This window comes from Rhinatrema bivittatum, chromosome 17 (assembly GCF_901001135.1).
Source record: "Rhinatrema bivittatum chromosome 17, aRhiBiv1.1, whole genome shotgun sequence".
NCBI classification, from domain to species: Eukaryota; Metazoa; Chordata; class Amphibia; order Gymnophiona; family Rhinatrematidae; genus Rhinatrema; species Rhinatrema bivittatum.
The window spans coordinates 57862928-57885075 of record NC_042631.1 but is presented as its reverse complement, the minus strand read 5'-3'; the positions used below and the strand labels follow the sequence as shown (position 1 = coordinate 57885075).

General features: G+C 44.1%; 1 protein-coding gene across 1 annotated transcript in view; it reads right to left on the bottom strand.

Annotated features, from left to right (window-relative positions):
• The window catches only part of CPT1A (carnitine palmitoyltransferase 1A), a 939552-nt gene that overhangs the window by 673253 nt on the left and 244151 nt on the right, over positions 1–22148 (bottom strand). The window contains 1 exon segment of the mRNA XM_029583120.1: positions 15130–15267. Within this exon segment, the coding sequence (XP_029438980.1) occupies positions 15130–15267 (138 nt within the window).

Here is a 22148-nt window from a genome sequence, read left to right as displayed (position 1 = left end):
CCTTTACCCAGACCATGTCATACAGCCCCTATTGGTTGTTTTTCTTCTCTCCTGCCGTTGAAGCGGAGAGCCATGCTGGTTATGCATTGAAAGTGAAGTATCAGGCCCTTTTGGTTTAGGGTAGTAACAAGCCAGCTACTCCCTGCTTTGTGAGTGCGAATCCTTTTTTTTTTTTTCTTCTCCCCTGCAGTTGAAGCTATTCTGGATATGCGTGAAGCCTCAGCTTTTCTTATTCCCCTGCTGTTGAAGCAGAGAGCTATGCTGGAAATGCTTGATGTATCAGCCTCTCCCATGCCATGAAGCAGAGAGCCATGCTGGATATGCATCGAAAGCGAAGTATCAGGCACATTTGGTTTGGGGTAGTAACCGCCGTAATAAGCCAGCTACTCCCCGCTTTGTGAGTGCGAACCCTCTTTTCTTCTCCCCTGCCGTTGAAGCAGAGAACTATGCTGTATATGCTTGGAAAGTGAAGTATTAGGCTTATTTGGTTTGGGGTAGTAACCGCCGTAACAAGCCAGCTACTCCCCTCTTTGTGATAGCAAATCCTTTTTTCCACATTTCCTCTTGCCGTTGAAGCTTAGAGCGATGTTGGAGTCACAGTAAGCATCTGTATGTTTATTTAATAAGGGTATTGTCTCCGGGCAGTAGCCATCGTTCTGGTGAGCCACCCACTCTACATTGGCGGTCTCTTGACTTTATGGATCCACAGTGTTTATCCCACGCCCCTTTGAAGTCCCTCACAGTTCTGGTCTTCACCACTTCCTCCGGAAGGGCATTCCAGGCATCCACCACCCTCTCCGTGAAGAAATACTTCCTGACATTGGTTCTGAATCTTCCTCCCTGGAGCTTCAAATCGTGACCCCTGGTTCTGCTGATTTTCTTCCTACGGAAAAGGTTTGTCGTTGTCTTTGGATCATTAAAACCTTTCAAGTATCTGAAAGTCTGTATCATATCACCTCTGCTCCTCCTCTCCTCCAGGGTGTACATATTTAGATTCTTCAATCTCTCCTCGTACGTCATCCGATGAAGATCCTCCACCTTCCTGGTCGCCCTTCTCTGTACCGCTTCCATCTTGTCTTTGTCTTTTTGAAGATACGGTCTCCAGAACTGAACACAGTACTCCAGGTGAGGCCTCACCAAGGACCTGTACAGGGGAATAATCACTTCCCTTTTCTTACTCGATATTCCTCTCTCTATGCAGCCCAGCATTCTTCTGGCTTTTGCTATCGCCTTGTCGCATTGTTTCGCAGACTTCATATCATTAGATACTATCACCGCAAGGTCCCTCTCCTGCTCCGTGCACATCAGCCTTCCCCCCCCCCCATCGAATACATTTCATTCGGATTTCCACTCCCCATATGCATGACTTTGCATTTCTTTGCATTGAATCTCAGCTGCCATGTCTTCGACCACTCTTCCAGTTTCCTTAGATCCCGTCTCATTCTCTCCACTCCTTCCGGCATGTCCACTCTGTTGCAGATCTTAGTGTCATCCGCAAAAAGACAAACCTTACCTTCAATCCCGTCCGCAATGTCGCTCACAAAGATATTGAACAGGACCGGTCCCAACACCGATCCTTGCGGTACACCACTTATAACCGCTCTCTCCTCAGAGAAGGTTCCATTTACCATCACACATTGTCTTCTGTCCGTCAACCAATTTGCAATCCAGGTCACCACATCGGCACTCACTCCCAAGCTTCTCGTTTTATTCACCAGTCTCCTGTGCGGAACCGTATCAAAAGCTTTGCTGAAATCCAAGTATATGATATCGAGTGCTCTTCCTTGATCCAATTCCTTGGTTACCCAGTCAAAAAAGTCAATCAGATTGTCTGACAGGATCTTCCCCTGGTGAATCCATGTTGCCTCTGGTCCATCGATTCTCCGGACTGTAGATTGTTCACTATTCTCTCTTTCAGCAGTGACTCCATTACTTTTCCCACCACCGAAGTGAGGCTAACCGGTCTGTAGTTTCCAGCCTCCTCCCTGTTGCCACTCTTGTGAAGCGGGACCACCACCGCTCTTCTCCAATCACTCGGCACCACTCCCGTTTCTAGGGATCTATTGAACAGGTCACACAGTGGAGCCGCCAGAACATCTCTGAGCTCCCTCAATATCCTTGGATGAATACCATCAGGCCCCATGGCTTTGTCCACTTTCAGGTTCTTTAGCTCTTCCCACACATTTTCTACTGTGAAAGGATTTTCATCTATTCCACTTCCCTCCAGTTTCTTGTTGTGTAGAGATGGTCCTTCTCCAGGGTCTTCTTTAGTGAACACAGAGCTGAAGTATTCGTTTAATATTTCTGCCATTTCTTCGTCACTCTCCACACATTGATCATTACCACCTTTCAATTTTGCTATACCACTTTGGACCTTTCTCTTTTCGCTGATGTATCTGAAAAATGTTTTGTCACCATTTTTTATCTCCTTGGCAATCCTCTCTTCCGCTTGACTTTTTGCCAACTTGATTAATTTCTTCGTCTCCCTCAGTTGATTCAAATATGCTTCTTTGTGCTCCTCCCTTTGGGATCTTTTATATATCTTGAATGCTGTTCTTTTAGCTTTAATTTTGTCAGCCACCTCCTTTGAGAACCAGATAGGTTTCAGTTTCCTTTTGCTTTTCTTTACATTTCTAACATATAGAGCAGTTGCCTTGGTGATTGCTCCTTTTAGATAGGTCCACTGCTGATCCACATCTCTCTCGTTCTCCCATCCTTTTAGTTCTTCCTCCAGGTACTTACCCATTTCCTCAAAGTCTGTGTTTTTGAACTGTAAAACTCGGGTCTTTGTGGTTCTTTTCCCTATTCTTTTATTGATATTAAACCATACCGTTTGATGGTCACTGCTGCTGAGGTGGGCTCCCACCTGGACATCTAGACATTATCTGCATTAGTGAGCACTAAGTCGAGTATAGCTCCTTCTCTCGTGGGTTCCAACACCATTTGTTTGAACAAAGATACTTGCATGGCATCCACTATCGCTCTACTATTTTTAGTTTCTGCAGATGGGATTTTCCAGTCTACATCTGGCATATTAAAGTCACCCACGATCACCACTTCTCCCTTCTTACCTATCTTATGGATGTCTTCAACCAGCTCTCTGTCCAGCTCTTCCTTTTGGTTTGGAGGCCTGTAAACCACTCCAATATAAATGGATGCTCCGTCATCTTTTTTTAGGTCGAGCCATAGAGCTTCTTCCTTACCCCAACTTCCTTGTAGCTCAGTTGCTTGGATGTTTTGTCTGACATAAAGAGCCACACCTCCCCCTTTTCTATCCTTTCTGTCCTTCCTTAACAAGTTGTAGCCTGGTATTGTTGTATCCCATTCATGAGATTCTGTGAACCATGTTTCTGTTATAGCAACAATGTCTAATTCTGCCTCAGCCATTAGGGCCTGCAGATCTGGGATTTTATTTCCCAAACTATGAGCATTTGTGGTCATTACCTTCCAGGTACTCTCTTTAAGGTTATTGCATTTCCTGGACTCCTTATAAGATATTAGTTGAGCTTTGTTATTTACTTCACTCTTTCTTTTTGTAGTTGTGCCACTGTTGACAGAGTTATTCCTCTCAATTAGATTTTTCTTTTGGTTATGGATCCTGAAATACTGCATGCATTGGGAAAAAACACAATGCATGCAGTATTTCAGGATCCATAACCACAATCTGCTTGTGATTTAACTACTCTGAACAATTTTGTGTCATCTGCAAATTTGATTGTCCTCATGCTGAGCATGAGGACAATCACTACTTGGTTGTCTGTATGTATCAGGACTGTTTTCCCCTGGAGGAACCACTTGAATGTGCATAGTGCATTGCCAATGGCCCAAAGTTCCAGTAGATTGATCTGCTGGGCCCTCTCTCCCAGCTGGACCAGAGTCCCTGAGTTTGAACCTGGTCTAGGTGAGCGCCCCACCCTTTGTTTGATGCATTCATGGTGAGAACTAGTTGATAGCCCAGTGGATGGAGAGATGCTCCCCTTATGAGCACCAACAGCTCTAGCCACCAGTGCAGGTCTTTTTTCATGCTCAGCATGAGGACAACCTGTCGGGATAAGGGATGTCGGAGTTGGATCCACTGTGATTTCAAGCCCCACTGTAGGTGGCGCATGTGCAGACTGGTTTTCAGTACCACATAGATGGATGCTGCCATGTGACCCAGGATGGTTAAGATCTGCTGGGTGGAGGTGCTCGTGGCGTTTAAGAGCTGAGTCGCCAGGGTTCTGTTGTTCGGAAGAAACTAACTCCGTATTGATATAGGCCCCAATGAATTGCAAGGCCCGAGATGGGTGTAGATTGGATTTCTCGTAATTGATGATCAGGCTCAGATTTTCCAGGTAGCGAATGTTTGTCAGTAGGTGGCCGTGGAGGGTGGGGGGGTCCAGGGCTACCAGCAGCCAGTCATAAAGATAAGGAAGTTGGATTCCCTGTTTCTGCAAGTGGGCCACAGCTACTGCTAGACATTTGGTGAAGACCTTCAGGGTTGATGAGAGGCCAAAGGGGAGCACCTTGAATTGAAAGTGACGTCTACTAACCTGGAAGCATAGGTACCGCTAGGACGCATGGTGCATAGGGATATGGGAGTACCCATCCTTGAGGTTGAGTGAATACATCCATCCTGCTCTTCCTACGGCCCAACGATTGGATTTGAGGGAAGTCATCTTGAATTTCTCCCTGGCCAGGAACCTGAGAGCCCGGACGTCCAGAATTGGATGAGCCCCCCCCCCCCCCAATTTTTGGGGGACGAGGAAGTACTGGGAGTAGAATCCTCGATGGTGCTGCATGACAGGGGCTCAGCGGATGGAACGTTGAAGGAGCTTGGTGACCTCTTCCTTTAGGGAAGGGCAGTTTCGTGAGTCAGCCTGCACTAGGTGGGAAAGAAATGGCCTGGACTTGAAATTGAGGGTGTAGCCTTCCCTGATTATTTTCAGCACCCAATGGTCAGAGGTGATCGCTTCCCAAGAGGGGAGGAAATGGGGAAAGTCTCCCTCCCAACAGGTAGTGGTAGAAGTGGCCCGACATTCTCTAAAAACCTTGAGGGGTTTTGGGGTTGTTGCCATTGGGGGGAGGGTGTAGCTGTCGTGGATTATGCTGCCGAGAGTGGTTCTGCGACTGTGGAGGTGGCTGCACCTGGGCGGGTGGATAAGGCTGTGGGCAGAAGGGTGGGTATGGGCTTTCTGTAAGTTGGATACCTCTTGGTGGATGTGGGGTCCATGGGCATTGTCCGTGACATGTCTTCCACATTCTGTTCTTTGAGCTGTGCCACCGATTCGTGCAACTTGTCTCCAAATAGGTTGCCCAGGATACATGGAAAGTCAACCAACTTCTCGTGCACATCTTCTCTGATTGCACTAGCACAGAGCCTCGCCAAATGTCTGGCCTCAATGGCTCCCGTTGTGGCTTGAGCAGAGGTATCAAATGCTTCGTATATGGTACAGAACAAATATCTGAGCCCTTCTTCCAGATCATGGAACCCCTCAGTCGTCTCTTCTCCAAGCTGAAAAGTCCTAACCTCTTTAGTCTTTCCTCATAGGGGAGTTGTTCCTTTCCCCTTATCATTTTGGTAGCCCTTCTCTGTACCTTCTCAAGGTGCGGTCTCACCATGGAGCGATACAGAGGCATTATGACATTTTCTGTTTTATTCACCATTCCTTTTCTAATAATTCCCAACATTCTGTTTGCTTTTTGACTGCCGCAGCACACTGCATCGACGACTTCAGTGTGCTATCCACTATGACACCTAGATCTCTTTCTTGGGTTGTAGCACCTAATATGGAACCCAACATTGTGTAATTATAGCATGGGTTATTTTTCCCTATATGCATCACCTTGCACTTATCCACATTAAATTTCATCTGCCATTTGGATGCCCAATTTTCCAGTCTCACAAGGTCTTCCTGCAATTTATCATCACAATCTGCTTGTGATTTAACTACTCTGAACAATTTTGTGTCATCTGCAAATTTGATTATCTCACTCGTCGTATTTCTTTCCAGATCATTTATAAATATATTGAACAGTAAGGGTCCCAATACAGATCCCTGAGGCACTCCACTGTCCACTCCCTTCCACTGATAAAATTGCCCATTTAATCCTACTCTCTGTTTCCTGTCTTTTAGCCAGTTTGCAATCCACGAAAGGACATCACCACCTATCCCATGACTTTTTACTTTCCTAGAAGCCTCTCATGAGGAACTTTGTCAAACGCCTTCTGAAAATCCAAGTATACTATATCTACCGGTTCACCTTTATCCACATGTTTATTAACTCCTTCAAAAAAGTGAAGCAGATTTGTGAGGCAAGACTTGCCCTGGGTAAAGCCATGCTGACTTTGTTCCATTAAACCATGTCTTTCTATATGTTCTGTGATTTTGATGTTTAGAACACTTTCCACTATTTTTCCTGGCACTGAAGTCAGGCTAACCGGTCTGTAGTTTCCCGGATCGCCCCTGGAGCCCTTTTTAAATATTGGGGTTATATTTGCTATCCTCCAGTCTTCAGGTACAATGGATGATTTCAATGATAAGTTACACATTTTTACTAATAGGTCTGAAATTTCATTTTTTACTTCCTTCAGAACTCTGGGGTGTATACCATCCGGTCCAGGTGATTTACTACTCTTCAGTTTGTCAATCAGGCCTACCACATATCTTCTAGGTTCACTGTGATTTGATTCAGTCCATCTGAACCATTACCCATGAAAACCTTCTCCATTACGGGTACCTCCCCAACATCCTCTTCAGTAAACACCGAAGCAAAGAAATCATTTAATCTTTCCACGATGGCCTTATCTTCTCTAAGTGCCCTTTTAACCCCTCGATCATCTAACGGTCCAACTGACTCCCTCACAGGCTTTCTGCTTCGGATATATTTTAAAAAGTTTTTACTGTGAGTTTTTGCCTCTACAGCCAACTTCTTTTCAAATTCTCTCTTAGCCTGTCTTATCAATGTCTTATATTTAACTTGCCAACGTTTATGCTTTATCCTATTTTCTTCTGTTGGATCCTTCTTCCAATTTTTGAATGAAGATCTTTTGGCTAAAATAGCTTCTTTCACCTCCCCTTTTAACCATGCCGGTAATCGTTTTGCCTTCTTTCCACCTTTCTTAATGTGTGGAATACATCTGGACTGGGCTTCTAGAATGGTATTTTTTAACAATGACCACGCTTCTTGGACATTTTTTACTTTTGTAGCTGCTCCTTTCAGTTTTTTTCTAACAATTTTTCTCATTTTATCAAAGTTTCCCTTTTGAAAGTTTAGCATGAGAGCCTTGGATTTGCACACTGTTCCTTTTCCAGTCATTAAATCAAATTTGATCATATTATGATCACTATTGCCAAGCGGCCCCACCACCGTTACCTCTCTCACCAAGTCCTGTTCTCCACTGAGAATTAGATCTAAAATTGCTCCCTCTCTCGTCGGTTCCTGAACCAATTGCTCCATAAAGCTATCATTTATTCCATCCAGGAAAGTTATCTCTCTAGCGTGACCCGATGATACATTTACCCAGTCTATATTGGGGTAATTGAAGTCTCCCATTATTACTGCACTACCAATTTGGTTAGCTTCCCTAATTTCTCTTAGCATTTCACTGTCCGTCTCACCATCTTGACCAGGTGGACGGTAGTATACCCCCTATCACTGTAGTCTTCCCTGACACACAAGGGATTTCTACCCATAAAGATTCAATTTTGTATTTAGTCTCATGCAGGATGTTTATCCTGTTGGACTCTATGCCATCCCGGACATAAAGCGCCACACCTCCTCCCGACTGCTCCTCTCTGGCATTGCGATATAATTTGTACCCCGGTATAGCACTGTCCCATTGGTTATCCTCTTTCCACCATGTCTCTGAGATGCCAATTAAGTCTATGTCATCATTTACTGCTATACATTCTAATTCTCCCATCTTACTTCTTAGACTTCTGGCATTAGCATACAAACATTTCAAAGTTTGTTTTTTGTTTGTATTTTTATTCTGCTTTTTAATTGATAGAGATAAGTTAGAATTTTTTAGCTCAGGTGAGTTTTTAGTTACAGGCACTTGGACTACTTTTCTAATTAGAGGAACCTCACAGTCGGGATGCCCTAATTCTAATGCATCATTAGTATCCTTTAAAGATACCTCTCTCCGAACCATGCGCTGCTGAGTGACTGTCGGCTTTCCCCTTTGTTCTAGTTTAAAAGCTGCTCTATCTCCTTTTTAAAGGTTAGCGCCAGCAGTCTGGTTCCACCCTGGTTAAGGTGGAGCCCATTCCTTTGGAAGAGACTCCCCCTTCCCCAAAAGGTTCCCCAGTTCCTAACAAAACTGAATCCCTCTTCCTTGCACCATCGTCTCATCCACGCATTGAGACTCCGGAGCTCTGCCTGCCTCTGGTGACCTGCGCGTGGAACAGGGAGCATTTCAGAGAATGCTACCCTGGAGGTTCTGGATTTAATCTTTCTACCTAAGAGCCTAAAAATGGCTTCCAGAACCTCCCTCCCACATTTTCCTATGTCGTTGGTGCCCACGTGTACCACGACAGCCGGCTCCTCCCCAGCACTGTCAAAAATCCTATCTAGGTGACGCGTGAGGCCCGCCACCTTCGCACCAGGTAGGCATGTTACCAGGCGATCCTCACGCCCACCCGCCACCCAGCTATCTACATTCCTAATAATCGAAACACCAACTATGACGGCCGACCTAACCCTTCCCTCCTGGGCAGTAGGCCTTGGGGGAGATATCCTCAGTGCGAAAGGACAATGCATCACCTAGAGGGTAGGTGCTTGCTACAGGATCCTTTCCTGCTACACCTGGTTGGTGCTCTCCCATCATGAGACCTTCTTCCTCCAAGGCAGCACCAGGGCTGCCAGTCTGAAGTTGGGACTTGACTACTATGTCCCTGAAGGTCTCATCTATATACCTCTCTGTCTGCCTCAGCTCCTCCATGTCTGCCACTCTAGCCTCCAGAGATCGGACTCGTTCTCTGAGAGCCAGGAGCTCTTTGCATCGCATGCACATGTACAACTTGTCACCGGTGGGTAAAAAATCATACATGTGACACTCGATGCAAAAGACTGGGAAGCCCCCCTCTTGCTGCTGGACTGCTGCCTTCATCTCAATTTTGATCAGTTCCTAGTTAAGTTTTAGGTTGCTATGGGAGTAGGAATGTGTCTAACTTCCTTTAAATGAATTAGTGAATTCACTATATGTCTGGTAGTGGCCTACCGGGGTCTGATTGAATTCTCAATAAAGTTTTTGTTGATGGTTTTTTTTTTTGTTTTTTTTTTTTGTGAAAGTGGCACCTGCCTATAAATTAAGGGATGAGCGGGTTGGGAAATACAAACAGTCTAACTTCAGTTAGTCAGCCTGAGTGACTCACTGCTCCCTTGATTAACAAATGTTGGTCCCTATTCAAACCCAATCACACTACCTCAACACCTTTCCAAGGTGAGTAACTGAGCTGAACTATTCAACTTTTTTACTTTGGTATATACTGCTCCTAGCTTATTTCTAGCTTCTGGCTACTTTTTTGTGGGGTTTTTTTTTTTGTGGGTTTTTTTTTTTTTTTCAATACAATGCACTCAGTTATTATTAAATAAAACACTCAGCTCTTTAAAAGTCTGCAGAACACTCAGTTCTGCAGACTTTTAAAAATAAACACACTACCGCCTGAAAGGCACATTTGCCAAAATCATCCAGGTACTTGCACAGTCCTTCCCCGGAGGGATGTTGGAGTACGGCAGTGTCTTCTTCGCCTTCATGGCTGATTCTACCACGATGGACGCATGAGAAAGTTGGCACACTATAAAAGAGGGACTGCCTCATTCGAAATTTGAGGTCTGTCTTGCGTGAAGTCGGTGGTCCAGAGAACGGGGAGTCCCACGTCCTGATCATCACTGTGTCCAGACAGCATGCGAGGGCAAACCTGTGGGTTTAGATGGCACCTCAAAGATCTTTAGTATGCCAAGGATTTCTGCACGGGGGTCCAGCACCTTCCTGGTCTCTGTTCTTAAATGCCACAACTTGAACCTTAAAAGGTATCCCAAGGTAATGTATATATTTTTTATTTTATTATCTCAATCTTACTATACTGCCTCTAATTGTTTAAATTTTAAGATTTAGCGTACTATTTTAGTTTACTATTTTATTTATTTACATTATGAAACTATGTATGTACTTCCTTTCTTCTTTTGGAAATGCAAATATTTTTAAATTACTATTTGCTAACTACTGTAAACCAATTTGATATGCTCACATGAAAAGTCAGTATATAAAAATTATTAAATAAATAAATAACTGTATTGAGTCAGTTTCCCACTTTCTCAATGCATTTGAAATAGGAGAGATCCTCCGGGGTGGAAACCGGTTCAGGTTGCTCTTCCAGGGGGTTAGAAGGATAACTAGTCAAAGAGCCCACAGAAATAGATGGAGACCGGTGAGGTGAGACATCCTGGGGTGGGAGCCCCTCGATTGTGGAATAGTGGTACATGGTTCAAGGCTAGGACTCTCATGCCTGGGCGATTTAATGACTGGAAAAGGAACAGTGTGCAAATCCAAGGCTCTCGTGCTAAACTTTCAAAAGGGAAACTTTGATAAAATGAGAAAAATTGTTAGAAAAAAACTGAAAGGAGCAGCTACAAAAGTAAAAAATGTCCAAGAGGCGTGGTCATTGTTAAAAAATACCATTCTAGAAGCACAGTCCAGATGTATTCCACACATTAAGAAAGGTGGAAAGAAGGCAAAACGATTACCGGCATGGTTAAAAGGGGAGGTGAAAGAAGCTATTTTAGCCAAAAGATCTTCATTCAAAAATTGGAAGAAGGAGCCAACAGAAGAAAATAGGATAAAGCATAAACGTTGGCAAGTTAAATGTAAGACATTGATAAGACAGGCTAAGAGAGAATTTGAAAAGAAGTTGGCCGTAGAGGCAAAAACTCACAGTAAAAACTTTTAAACATATATCCGAAGCAGAAAGCCTGTGAGGGAGTCAGTTGGACCGTTAGATGATCGAGGGGTTAAAGGGGCACTTAGAGAAGATGGGGCCATCGTGGAAAGATTAAATGATTTCTTTGCTTCGGTGTTTACTGAAGAGGATGTTGGGAAGGTACCCGTAATGGAGAAGGTTTTCATGGGTAATGATTCAGATGGACTGAATCAAATCACGGTGAACCTAGAAGATGTGGTAGGCCTGATTGACAAACTGAAGAGTAGTAAATCACCTGGACCGGATGGTATACACCCCAGAGTTCTGAAGGAACTAAAAAATGAAATTTCAGACCTATTAGTAAAACTTTGTAAGTTATCATTAAAATCATCCATTGTACCTGAAGACTGGAGGATAGCAAATGTAACCCCAATATTTAAAAAGGGCTCCAGGGGCGATCCGGGAAACTACAGACCGGTTAGCCTGACTTCAGTGCCAGGAAAAATAGTGGAAAGTGTTCTAAACATCAAAATCACAGAACATATAGAAAGACAAGAGGCCGCCAATGAAGAGTGGGTGACTCGCCAGAATGATGGCTACTGCCTGGAGACAATACCCTTATTCAATAAACATACACATGGTTACTGTGAACATCACGCATTTCCAGCATAGCTCTCTGCTTCAACGGCAGGGGAAAAGAAAAACTGATACTTCATGCATATCCAGCATAGCTCCCTGCTTCAACGGCAAGGGAGAAGAAAAACAACCAATAAGGGCTGTATAACATAGTCTGGGTAAAACAAATAAGCATGGGTGTAGCTTGCTTATTGCGGCGGTTACTACCCCTATTACCCCTAACTAATCAAGCTAGATATTTCACTTGGATGCAGCTCCATCACTGCTCTCTACATTAATGGTGGGGGTGGAAGGGAAATAGAACCAAGAGCTAAGAGAAACAGATAAGTATGAGAGAAAAAATGTGTGAAGCTTGCTGGGCAGACTGGATGGGCCATTTGGTCTTCTGCCGTCATTTCTATGTTTCTATGTAATGGAACAAAGTCAGCATGGCTTTACCCAGGGCAAGTCTTGCCTCACAAATCTGCTTCACTTTTTTGAAGGAGTTAATAAACATGTGGATAAAGGTGAACCGGTAGATATAGTATACTTGGATTTTCAGAAGGAGTTTCACAAAGTTCCTCATGAGAGGCTTCTAGGAAAAGTAAAAAGTCATGGGATAGGTGGCGATGTCCTTTCGTGGATTGCAAACTGGCTAAAAGACAGGAAACAGAGAGTAGGATTAAATGGGCAATTTTCTCAGTGGAAGAGAGTGGACAGTGGAGTGCCTCAGGGATCTGTATTGGGACCCTTACTGTTCAATATATTTATAAATGATCTGGAAAGAAATACGACGAGTGAGATAATCAAATTTGCAGATGACACAAAATTGTTCATAGTAGTTAAATCACAAGCAGATTGTGATAAATTGCAGGAAGACCTTGTGAGACTGGAAAATTGGGCATCCAAATGGCAGATGAAATTTAATGTGGATAAGTGCAAGGTGATGCATATAGGGAAAAATAACCCATGCTATAATTACACAATGTTGGGTTCCATATTAGGTGCTACAACCCAAGAAAGAGATCTAGGTGTCATAGTGGATAACACATTGAAATCGTCGGTACAGTGTGCTGCGGCAGTCAAAAAAGCAAACAGAATGTTGGGAATTATTAGAAAGGGAATGGTGAATAAAACGGAAAATGTCATAATATGCCTCTGTATCGCTCCATGGTGAGACCGCACCTTGAATACTGAGTACAATTCTGGTCGCCGCATCTCAAAAAAGATATAATTGCGATGGAGAAGGTACAGAGAAGGGCTACCAAAATGATAAGGGGAATGGAACAACTCTCCTATGAGGAAAGATTAAAGAGGTTAGGACTTTTCAGCTTGGAGAAGAGACGACTGAGGGGGGATATGATAGAGGTGTTTAAAATCATGAGAGGTCTAGAATGGGTAGATGTGAATCGGTTATTTACTCTTTCGGATAGTAGAAAGACTAGGGGGCACTCCATGAAGTTAGCATGGGGCACATTTAAAACTAATCGGAAAAAGTTCTCTTTTACTCAACGCACAATTAGACTCTGGAATTTGTTGCCGGAGGATGTGGTTAGTGCAGTTAATATAGCTGTGTTTAAAAAAGGATTGGATAAGTTCTTGGAGGAGAAGTCCATTACCTGCTATTAAGTTCACTTAGAGAATAGCCACTGCCATTAGCAATGGTTACATGGAATAGACTTAGTTTTTGGGTACTTGCCAGGTTCTTATGGCCTGGATTGGCCACTGTTGGAAACAGGATGCTGGGCTTGATGGACCCTTGGTCTGACCCAGTATGGCATTTTCTTATGTTCTTATGAAAGTGGAGCCTCGAGAGGTAAAACATCCCATGCTTTGATGGACCATTTGCCAGTGCCCTGTTCAACAGATGAGAGAAATTGCGTCAAATCCTTGAGATCTGTGACACTGCTTGAGAGGCCAAGGTGTCATGGCCATGGTCGGGCGATGGTTCCCTTGGGGGACCTCTTGGGGTATCACCGTGAGGAGAATATCTGAGTCCAGACCTCTGTGACAAGAAGCTGTCTGTTCCCCCAAAGCCCATTTGTCACACTGTCCAGGGGCTCCTGTAAGTGTGGTGTGGAATGCCTGCGTCGGGACATGGAGGACAAGTCCGAATAGACACGCAAAGACTGAGAAGATACCATGGATTCATTCTCTGAAGCAGGACCAGCATCCGAGTCCAGTGGTTGCAGGATCAGAGCAGAATCAGGTCGTTCTCTTGCATGATGGGCCCCATTGCCAGAGGGTCTGGCATCATGGATGTAGGAGGTGGCACGTGACCCCAGACAGGGCTGTGCATTAGTAATGCATGGTGCGTCGAACCCTAAGCCATCTCGCATTGGTGCATCAACCCAGGAGGTCTTCTTATGCTTGGTGGAGGCGGCGTGCTTCAAGAGGCGGCATGCGTCTGATGCTTCGACGCGTATGCGTCGGGCAGTTGCATCGGTGCACTGGAGTCAGCTGGTGCCGGCACCTTCAGAGTCAATGGCAGCGCATCCCCCAATGGTCTGTGTGACGGGAGGCAGGGGGGGTGGAGAGAGGGGCGCTTCAGTGGGATGCCTGGATTACCCGAAGGGCCCACCGAGGAGGCCTGTTTTTGCTTTGAGGCCTGCCAATCCTGACTAGGCCCAGGAGATGATTGTGCTGACCCTGTGTTGGGAAAATCTAGAGTATGTGTGGTGTGTAATCAGTTGCACAGCAAGAGTTGCAGAGCAAGAGATACCGGAACCGATTCCAGAACAGATTCACATCTCTACTTCCTAATACCGAAGACACACACCTCACTCAACTTCCTTCCCACTGCCCCAGACACACAGACCTCACTTACTGCTTCCCGTTACTGCACAAAGAAGGTAACTTTAAAACAAGTGCGCACGCGCCCACTTACACGCTTATGTGGGCATGAGCACACATACGCTGGCATTTTAAATCATGAGCAGAAGTGTGTGCATATAATAGAAAATACACCTTCTGCATGTCTGGGAGCTCCTAATTTTAAGCAGTTATACTAGGAAATTAAATTTGCATATCTTACCTTAGGACTTGTCAGCTTTTACTGTGCAAGTAAGCACATTTTAAAACATGCGCGCATGAAGGAAATAACCAGTTTGACCACTTAGTCCACCAGTTTACTCAGTCTCTTTCTAAATAATCAAGACTCCTCTGGTTCTTCAAGCTGCACTCCTCCCAGTTTCCCCAGACTCCCCACCCAATCAACTTGTGTCTACTGTATAACAAATTTTATTCTGACTTTACACCTGAAAAAGAGCAGAAGTTAATATGTGCAGGTAACACCCTAACGCATGCTATGTTCGCTGGTTTTAAAATTGGGATTTATGGTATAAACATTGGCACTGCCCTAGAACGCCCCCCTGCCCTGCCCCCAAATCCGCCCCTTTTTTGCACACATCCTGTTGCTCATGTACATGCATATACGCATATAATTTGCTGGTTTTAAAATAGTTGCTCGGGCTCACACCATAAGCAACTCATCAAAAATTCACCCCAAAGACCTCACTCACTGGTTCCTATTACTACACACACATACACACACCTCTGCCATAAACACAGACTTCTATACCATTTTTTTTTAATCAATTTCAGCACTTACGTAGTTTGTAGCCCACCACGATTTTAGCTTTAAGTACCACTGAAGTTTTGGTCCCAAGTTAACACTGAAGTCTTTGGCCAGAGCTTCCATTCTTTGGAAATCAGCTTTATCCAGGAGGGGCTGCACTGACTCCAGATACTAGTGAAAAAAAAATATTACCATTGCAACAGCAGACCATTTGCAGCAAAGGTATTACAATTATCCTGGAAAGAAAAAGTCCCAGAAATGTTCGAAAGACTGAGCAGGGAAAAATATAACATCAATTATAATGTGTTATAAAAAAAGATTACAAAAAAGCATCCTATACATAACATAGTAAAATATGACAGATAAAGACTGAACTGACCCATTCAATCTCACATTCTTGATTGCAGCTAGGTAGAGAGAGCATCACGCTAGATCGAGTACATTGTACAAATCTCATCTTTGTGTACCTTTCATCACTTCAAATCACATAAAATCTTGATCGTACCTCTGACGATGCATGTAAAACTGCCACCCCAAAACCTAGGCCACCACCAAAATCTCACCTCAAATTACTGACTGCCCCTCCTACAGTGATATAAAAAAGTTGACTAATATGTGTGTCTCCCTAAAGGCTCTCTCTCTCCTCACCTCTCCAAAATGGGATTTGCAATAAATCCCATTTCAGCCAGAACACACAGCTATCGCAGGCGTAGTTAAATACCACGATAGCATGCATTACGTTATCGCACGCAACATCAAGCACCCTTCATTTTCATTTACTCCTCTCAAACTCCTTCCACTTGAATAAATTTTTCACATTTGCATACGCATCTCGCGATGCTTTATTTATCACATGAGTTATAGCGTTATTGCAGGCGTTAGTGTCCTAACGCCCGCGATAAGACCCTAATGCGATTTGAAAAATGAGCCCCTTTGTTTTCTGCTCTTCCTAGTCTCTCCTTTTCTGCTTTTTTGAGCTGATAGATTTTATTTATTTATTTAGTGCTTTTTTATACCAGCATTCATGATACAGATCATATCATGTCGGTTTACAAACAACAAGGGTAGTAACCTAACTAACTAATAACATGGTATAGAGAAGACAAAACAAAAAGTTACAATGAACAGGGGTGCTGGAACTGGGAAGAGGAAGAAATAGCAGACAGTAACTAGATAACTGCATCAGTTATTTACAAATTGTTGCGTGATCGTTTGTAACAGCTGGGGCTCTTGGTTTATGGAAATGCCTGTTTAAATAACCACGTCTTGAGCCTTTTCTGAAAGTCAACAGGCAGGGTTCTTGTCTGAGCTCTGGTGGGATAGTGTTCCAAATAGTTGGTCCTGCTGTGGAAAAGGCCTGTTCTCTGGTGGTAAGATGATTGGTGAATTTTGTTGGTGGGATATGCAGGGATCCTCTGTAAGCTTCTCTGATTGGTCTAGAAGATGTGTGGAGTCTTATTGGGAATTGAAGATCCAAGGGGGCTTGGTTGTGAATGGATTTGTGAATGATGGTGAGGGACTTGTATAAAATTCTGAAGCTGATAGGTAGCCAGTGTAAGTTTCTGAGGATGGGTGTAATGTGTTCTCTTCTGCAAGTATTTGTTAGGATTCTGGCTGCTGCATTTTGTAGCATCTGCAGTGGTTTGGTAGAGGAGATGGGGAGGCCAAGCAAGATAGAGTTGCAGTAGTCTATTTTGGAGAATAAAACTGCTTGGAGTACGGATCTGAAGTCATGGAAGTGCAGCAAAGGTTTAATTCTTTTTAGTACCTGCAGTTTGTAGAAGCAGTCCTTGGTGGTTTGATTAATTAATTTTTTTAGATTTAGGCGGTTGTTGATTTGTACTCCCAGGTCTCTTGCATGGAAGACCAAGGGGTTGGGTGTTGGTATTTGTGTAGTATTACTGTCATCGGGAGAGATGATGAGGAGTTCGGTTTTGTCAGAATTGAGTATTAAATTTAACTTGGTTAGGAGGGAGTTGATTTCTTGGAGGCAGGTGTTCCAGAACTTAAGAGTTTTTGTGATAGACTCTGATATGGGGATCAGGATTTGGACGTCGTCCGCGTAAAGATAGTGTTTTAAGTTTAGGTTCGTTAGAAGTTGACATAGGGGAAGGAGGTATATATTGAAGAGAGTTGGGGATAAGGAGGAGCCTTGGGGGACTCCTAAGGATGAGTTGATGTGAGGGGATTCTTTATTATTGATTTGTACCTTGAAGCCTCTGTTTGTGAGGAAAGATTCAAACCATCTGAAGGCGGTTCCTGTTATCCCAATATCGGCTAGTCAGTTGATGAGGATGGAGTGGTTAACGGTGTCGAAAGCCGCCGAGAGGTCGAGGAGTATCAGTAGGAAGGATTGACCCTTGTCCATACCCATGATAAGATGATCTGTTAGTGAGAGGAGGAGGGTTTCAGTACTTAGAGCTTTACGAAACCCGTATTGGGAAGGGTGCAGTATTTTGTGGTCTTCAAGATAGTCTGAGAGTTGTTTGTTAACTATCTTTTCCATGATCTTGGCTATGAATGGCAGATTAGATATAGGACGGAAGTTGTTCGGTTCTCTAGTGTCTAGGTTAGGTTTCTTGAGGAGCGGTTTGAGTGAAGCAAGTTTTAGGTCGTCTGGGAAGATTCCTTGAGATAGTGAGCAGTTTATGATATTGGCCAAAGGATTGGAGATACTGTCTGGTATCATTAGTAGTAGTTTTGTTGGTATTTGGTCATATAGGTGGGAGGATGGTTTCATTTTCTTTATTATAGATTCAATCTCCAAGGCAGTAGTGGGTTCAAAGGAATCAAGAGTGAATCCTATGTTTGAGGTCTGATAGGAGCTGGGAAGAGCAGTAGGGCTCGCAGGCAGGCGGGTCAAGAGGTTGGAGATTTTGTTTTGAAAGAAGGTGGCAAGTTAGTTAGCTTTAGATTGCGCCTGGTCGTTAGGAATGGGTGGGGTGCTGGTTTGTGTGAGTTCCGATACGTAGGTGAATAGTGCTTTGGCGAATACAAGGTTGTGAATTCTTTGAGCATAGAAATTTCTTTTTGTCCGTAGAGTGGTATTTCTGTAGAGGTGGAGGGCGGATTTATAGGCAGATAGTGTGCTGGGGCAAGGTGTCTTGTGCCATTTGTTTTCTTTCTGAGATTTTGTTTGAGTTTACGGAGCTCGTTGGAGAACCAGGGTTGTTTTCTTTGTGAGGTGGTGTTGAATTGTTTTGTTACTACTATGCCAGGAAAATAGAGCTGAGTTGGGGGTTGAAAGGTCTAGTTGATGTAATTTTTCGGTCAACTGATTGCTGATGGTATCAGAAGGGCAAACTCTTCTATATTGAAATGTAGTTTGCAGTGGGTGTTTGGTGAGGCTTTCATTCACTGTGAGGGTGGTCGTGATTAAGGTGTGATCTGATCAAGGGACCGGAGTGCATTTGGGAGGGGAAGAGTGTTTGAGGCTGGAATTGATGAAAATAAGGTCCAGGGTGTGGCCGGCTTTGTGAGTGGGCTTGTTGATGATCTGTCTGAAGCCCATGGCCGATAAGGCTGAGAGAAACGCCTCACAGTTGGTTGTTAGGGGGGTGCTGTCCACATGAAGGTTGAAATCCCCTAAAATTAGGGCTGGGGAGTCCAGGTTTATATATTTTGCAATGATTTCTACCGCGGGTGATGCGTCGATTTCGAGAAATCCTGGCGGTGCATATATGAGGAGAATTTGGAGTTGGTCAGTTTTGAAAAGGCCTAGTTCCAGTTTAGAGGTTGACTTGATTGGGATTTGAGATAGTCTCAATTCTTTCTTGGCCGCTATAAGAAGGCCTCCACCTCTTTTCTTTTGTCTGGGGAGTGACAAGATATCGTAGAGATGTGTGGGGAGTTGGTTGATTAGTGCTACATCTGTTGGTTTAAGCCAAGTTTCTGTTATGGCGCAGATGTCTGGTTTTGTATCAAGGAGGTAGTCGTTGAGGATGTGTGTTTTCTTAGTAAGAGACTGAGCATTGAAGAGTGATAGAGAGAATAATGCAAGGCCTAGAAATTGGGTGATGGGGGAGATCATGATTGGGATGAGCGTCCTGCCGGAGCGTGACCTTGGTTGCATGAGAGCTTTTCCAGAAGAGATGAGACTGTGGTGTATGATGGGGATTGGGAGACCTGCTGTCATATTGTTCCTAATGTTGGTGGAGGGGGAGTATGTGGAAAGATGAGTATTGTAGGCTTGCTGGTGAGATTTAGTGTTGGAGGAAATCAAAGCCGGTAGATGTTGGATTGAATGTTGATTGAGTGTTGGGGAAGATCAATGCTAGTGCAGTTGAGTGTTGGAGGAGGATGAGAGCTGGTTTTATGCTGGAGGAGTGCTGGATGATGATGTTGTTTAGATGCTGGGTGATGGTTGGGTGTTGGAGGAATACTGGTACTGAGTGTTTGCTTTTCTCTTTTCTTTTCTTTTTTCTTTTCTCTTGCCACTCTCTACTCTGTTCAGCTCACTCCGCAATGGGGGTGAGCGGGCTCTTGCCCCGAATGGGCCACGCCGATCGCGCAAGCCCCGACAGAGGTGCGGTTGTGGCTAGGAGCAGTGATCTTGTTGCTGGTAGAAGGATGATTAGTTGGGTGTGCGTCTGTCTGTAGGAGAGCTTGAGTTTGAGGGGGGGTTCCGGTTGATAAGGGGGGGAGGGAGGCTTGCTGAACAGTGCTCTGGTGCGCACGAAGGGGCGCACAAAGGGGCAGGCCCGTTTGTCGCGCTCCTTAGGCGCGTGGCACCTGCAGGGGCTGTCCCTGATTTAAAGGGCCCTGCTCTGGCCTCTGATAGGCCAATGGATGGAGGGTGGGCGCGGCTTGTTGCGCTCTGGCGTCGGTCTGCCACGCAGAGGCCAATTCGGGGGCTTCTTACCCCGTTCTGCTGCTGCTCCCTCGATGTCCGGGTCTCCTGACCCGGCGACGATCACGGCAGGTAAGGGGCGCAAAGAGAGCGCCTGCAGGGGCTGTCCCTGATTTAAAGGGCCCTGCTCTGGCCTCTGATAGGCCGATGGATGGAGGGTGGGCGCGGCTTGTTGCGCTCTGGCGTCAGCGTGCCACGCAGAGAGGCCGATTCGGGGGCTTCTTACCCCGTTCTGCTGCTGCTCCCTCGATGTCCGGGTCTCCTGACCCGGCGACGATCACGGCGTGTAAGGGGCGCAAAATTTTATTTTCTCCTCCCACTTCCTGTATCACTTGGGGGTGACATGAGATATTTCTAATACCTTGCCTTAATTTCAGCTTCAGCACCATGTGTATTTAGTATGCACACATTATTTAGTTGATGTTTACTGATCTGTTTTTATATTTGTTTTATATATTTTATGTTTTATGACTCTATTTACGGAATCCACACTGGACAGATCTTATAGAAGATGCGGAATATACGATTTTTTAATAAAATATAAAATAAATGCATACTAATCAACTTATTATTACCCTAAATGGCACAAATCAAATGGCACAAATCAAATAATACAAGAAATAGAACTGGCAAAATATGTTTATTGTACATCCCTGAAGAAGCCCAGTAGGGTGAATCGAGGGTCTCTTGTCGGATCTGTGTGTTATTGCGAATATAGCCATAGTGAAGTTTATCGTGGAGACATCTACAATTGGAGACATCCTTAGAGGATTTTGTCGCAGAAATAACTGCCAATATGTTAAATTTGGTGTTAGCAAATCTATTGGAATATTAACTGGGACAAGAGTGAACATATTACTTGATTTCGCTGTAAAAATATTTGTTACAACAAAAGGGAATATTTGAATTTATGAAAGTGTGTGATTTTTTGAGTGATTTATATTTTTAGTCTATATGAATGGGGTATGTTTCTATGAATGGAATATTTTTAATTGTGTATGTATGAGGTAGTGTGCCTTAAAATGGTGAGAATTGTAATAATTTTGTGTAATTTTGAACATTATATATTGTCTATATGATGTAAGTTTTGTCTTTTAAGCACCTTGATATATATTTTGTAATAAACATTTTCCCAGTTCTATTTCTTGTATTGTTTGATCATATTATATATCTCTGTCATATAATATGTATATGCTGATTTAATTAGAGATTATTAAATACCTGTAAATCAGCCCTCATCACTCCTATCCTTAAAGACCTCCATTGGCTCCCTATCCCCTCACGCATCCTCTATAAAACCCTCACCATCATTCATAAATCCATATACAGACACAACTCTAATTGGCTTGATGAACCCCTCTGTCTCACAAGCTCTAACCACCCCACCACAGCAAACAATAAAGGACCCCTCCACGTGCCATCACTCAAAATGGCACACCTCTCCTCCACAAGGGACTGTGCCATCTCCATGGCTGGTCCCACGCGATGGAACTCACTACCCACAAATCTCCAACTTGAGCCTTGTACCATCAAATTCAAAAAGAAATTGAAGACATGGCTCTTTAAGCAGGCTTACCCAGAGTAGATCCTCCCTCCATTAACCTTATGCCGTATCTCCATTTTGACCTGTACCTATGTATATAGTTTGTGATATTGCTGCTTGTTAGTTTTATTATATTATTTGTTGCTCTCTTTCTCCCTTGTCCCATCCCCAGTACCTGTTTTATGTATTTCCCACCTTTAGTTTGGATGTAAACGGTATGATGTAATATGGGGAAGATATTGGACCTGGAGGCAGCGTACGGGTTCATACCCTCTCCCTCTGACCTCCCCCTCACCATCCCAGCTCCCCCTCCTGCTCCCTTCTTCACACCTTTCTCCTGCGCCCCGTAATCTCCCCTCCACCCCGCCCTTTTCACCCCTTAGCAACCTTCCTCTGAAACGACCTTGTTTTAATGTATCCTGTTCCCTCCACCCCTCCTCTCCTTCCCCCACTCGCTCCCTCCCTCTTCCCCCTGCCCCTGCATTTAACTGTACATATGTGCACTTACCTCCTTTATACTGTTAATAAGTTTATATGCTAAGTTTATAAGTGCACATACACACCTCATGAACATTGTTTATGCATATTTAATCTTAACATGGATTTCCAAATCCATGTCTTTCAACAAAGTTGTAGCCTTGCTCATTGACTCTCTCTCCC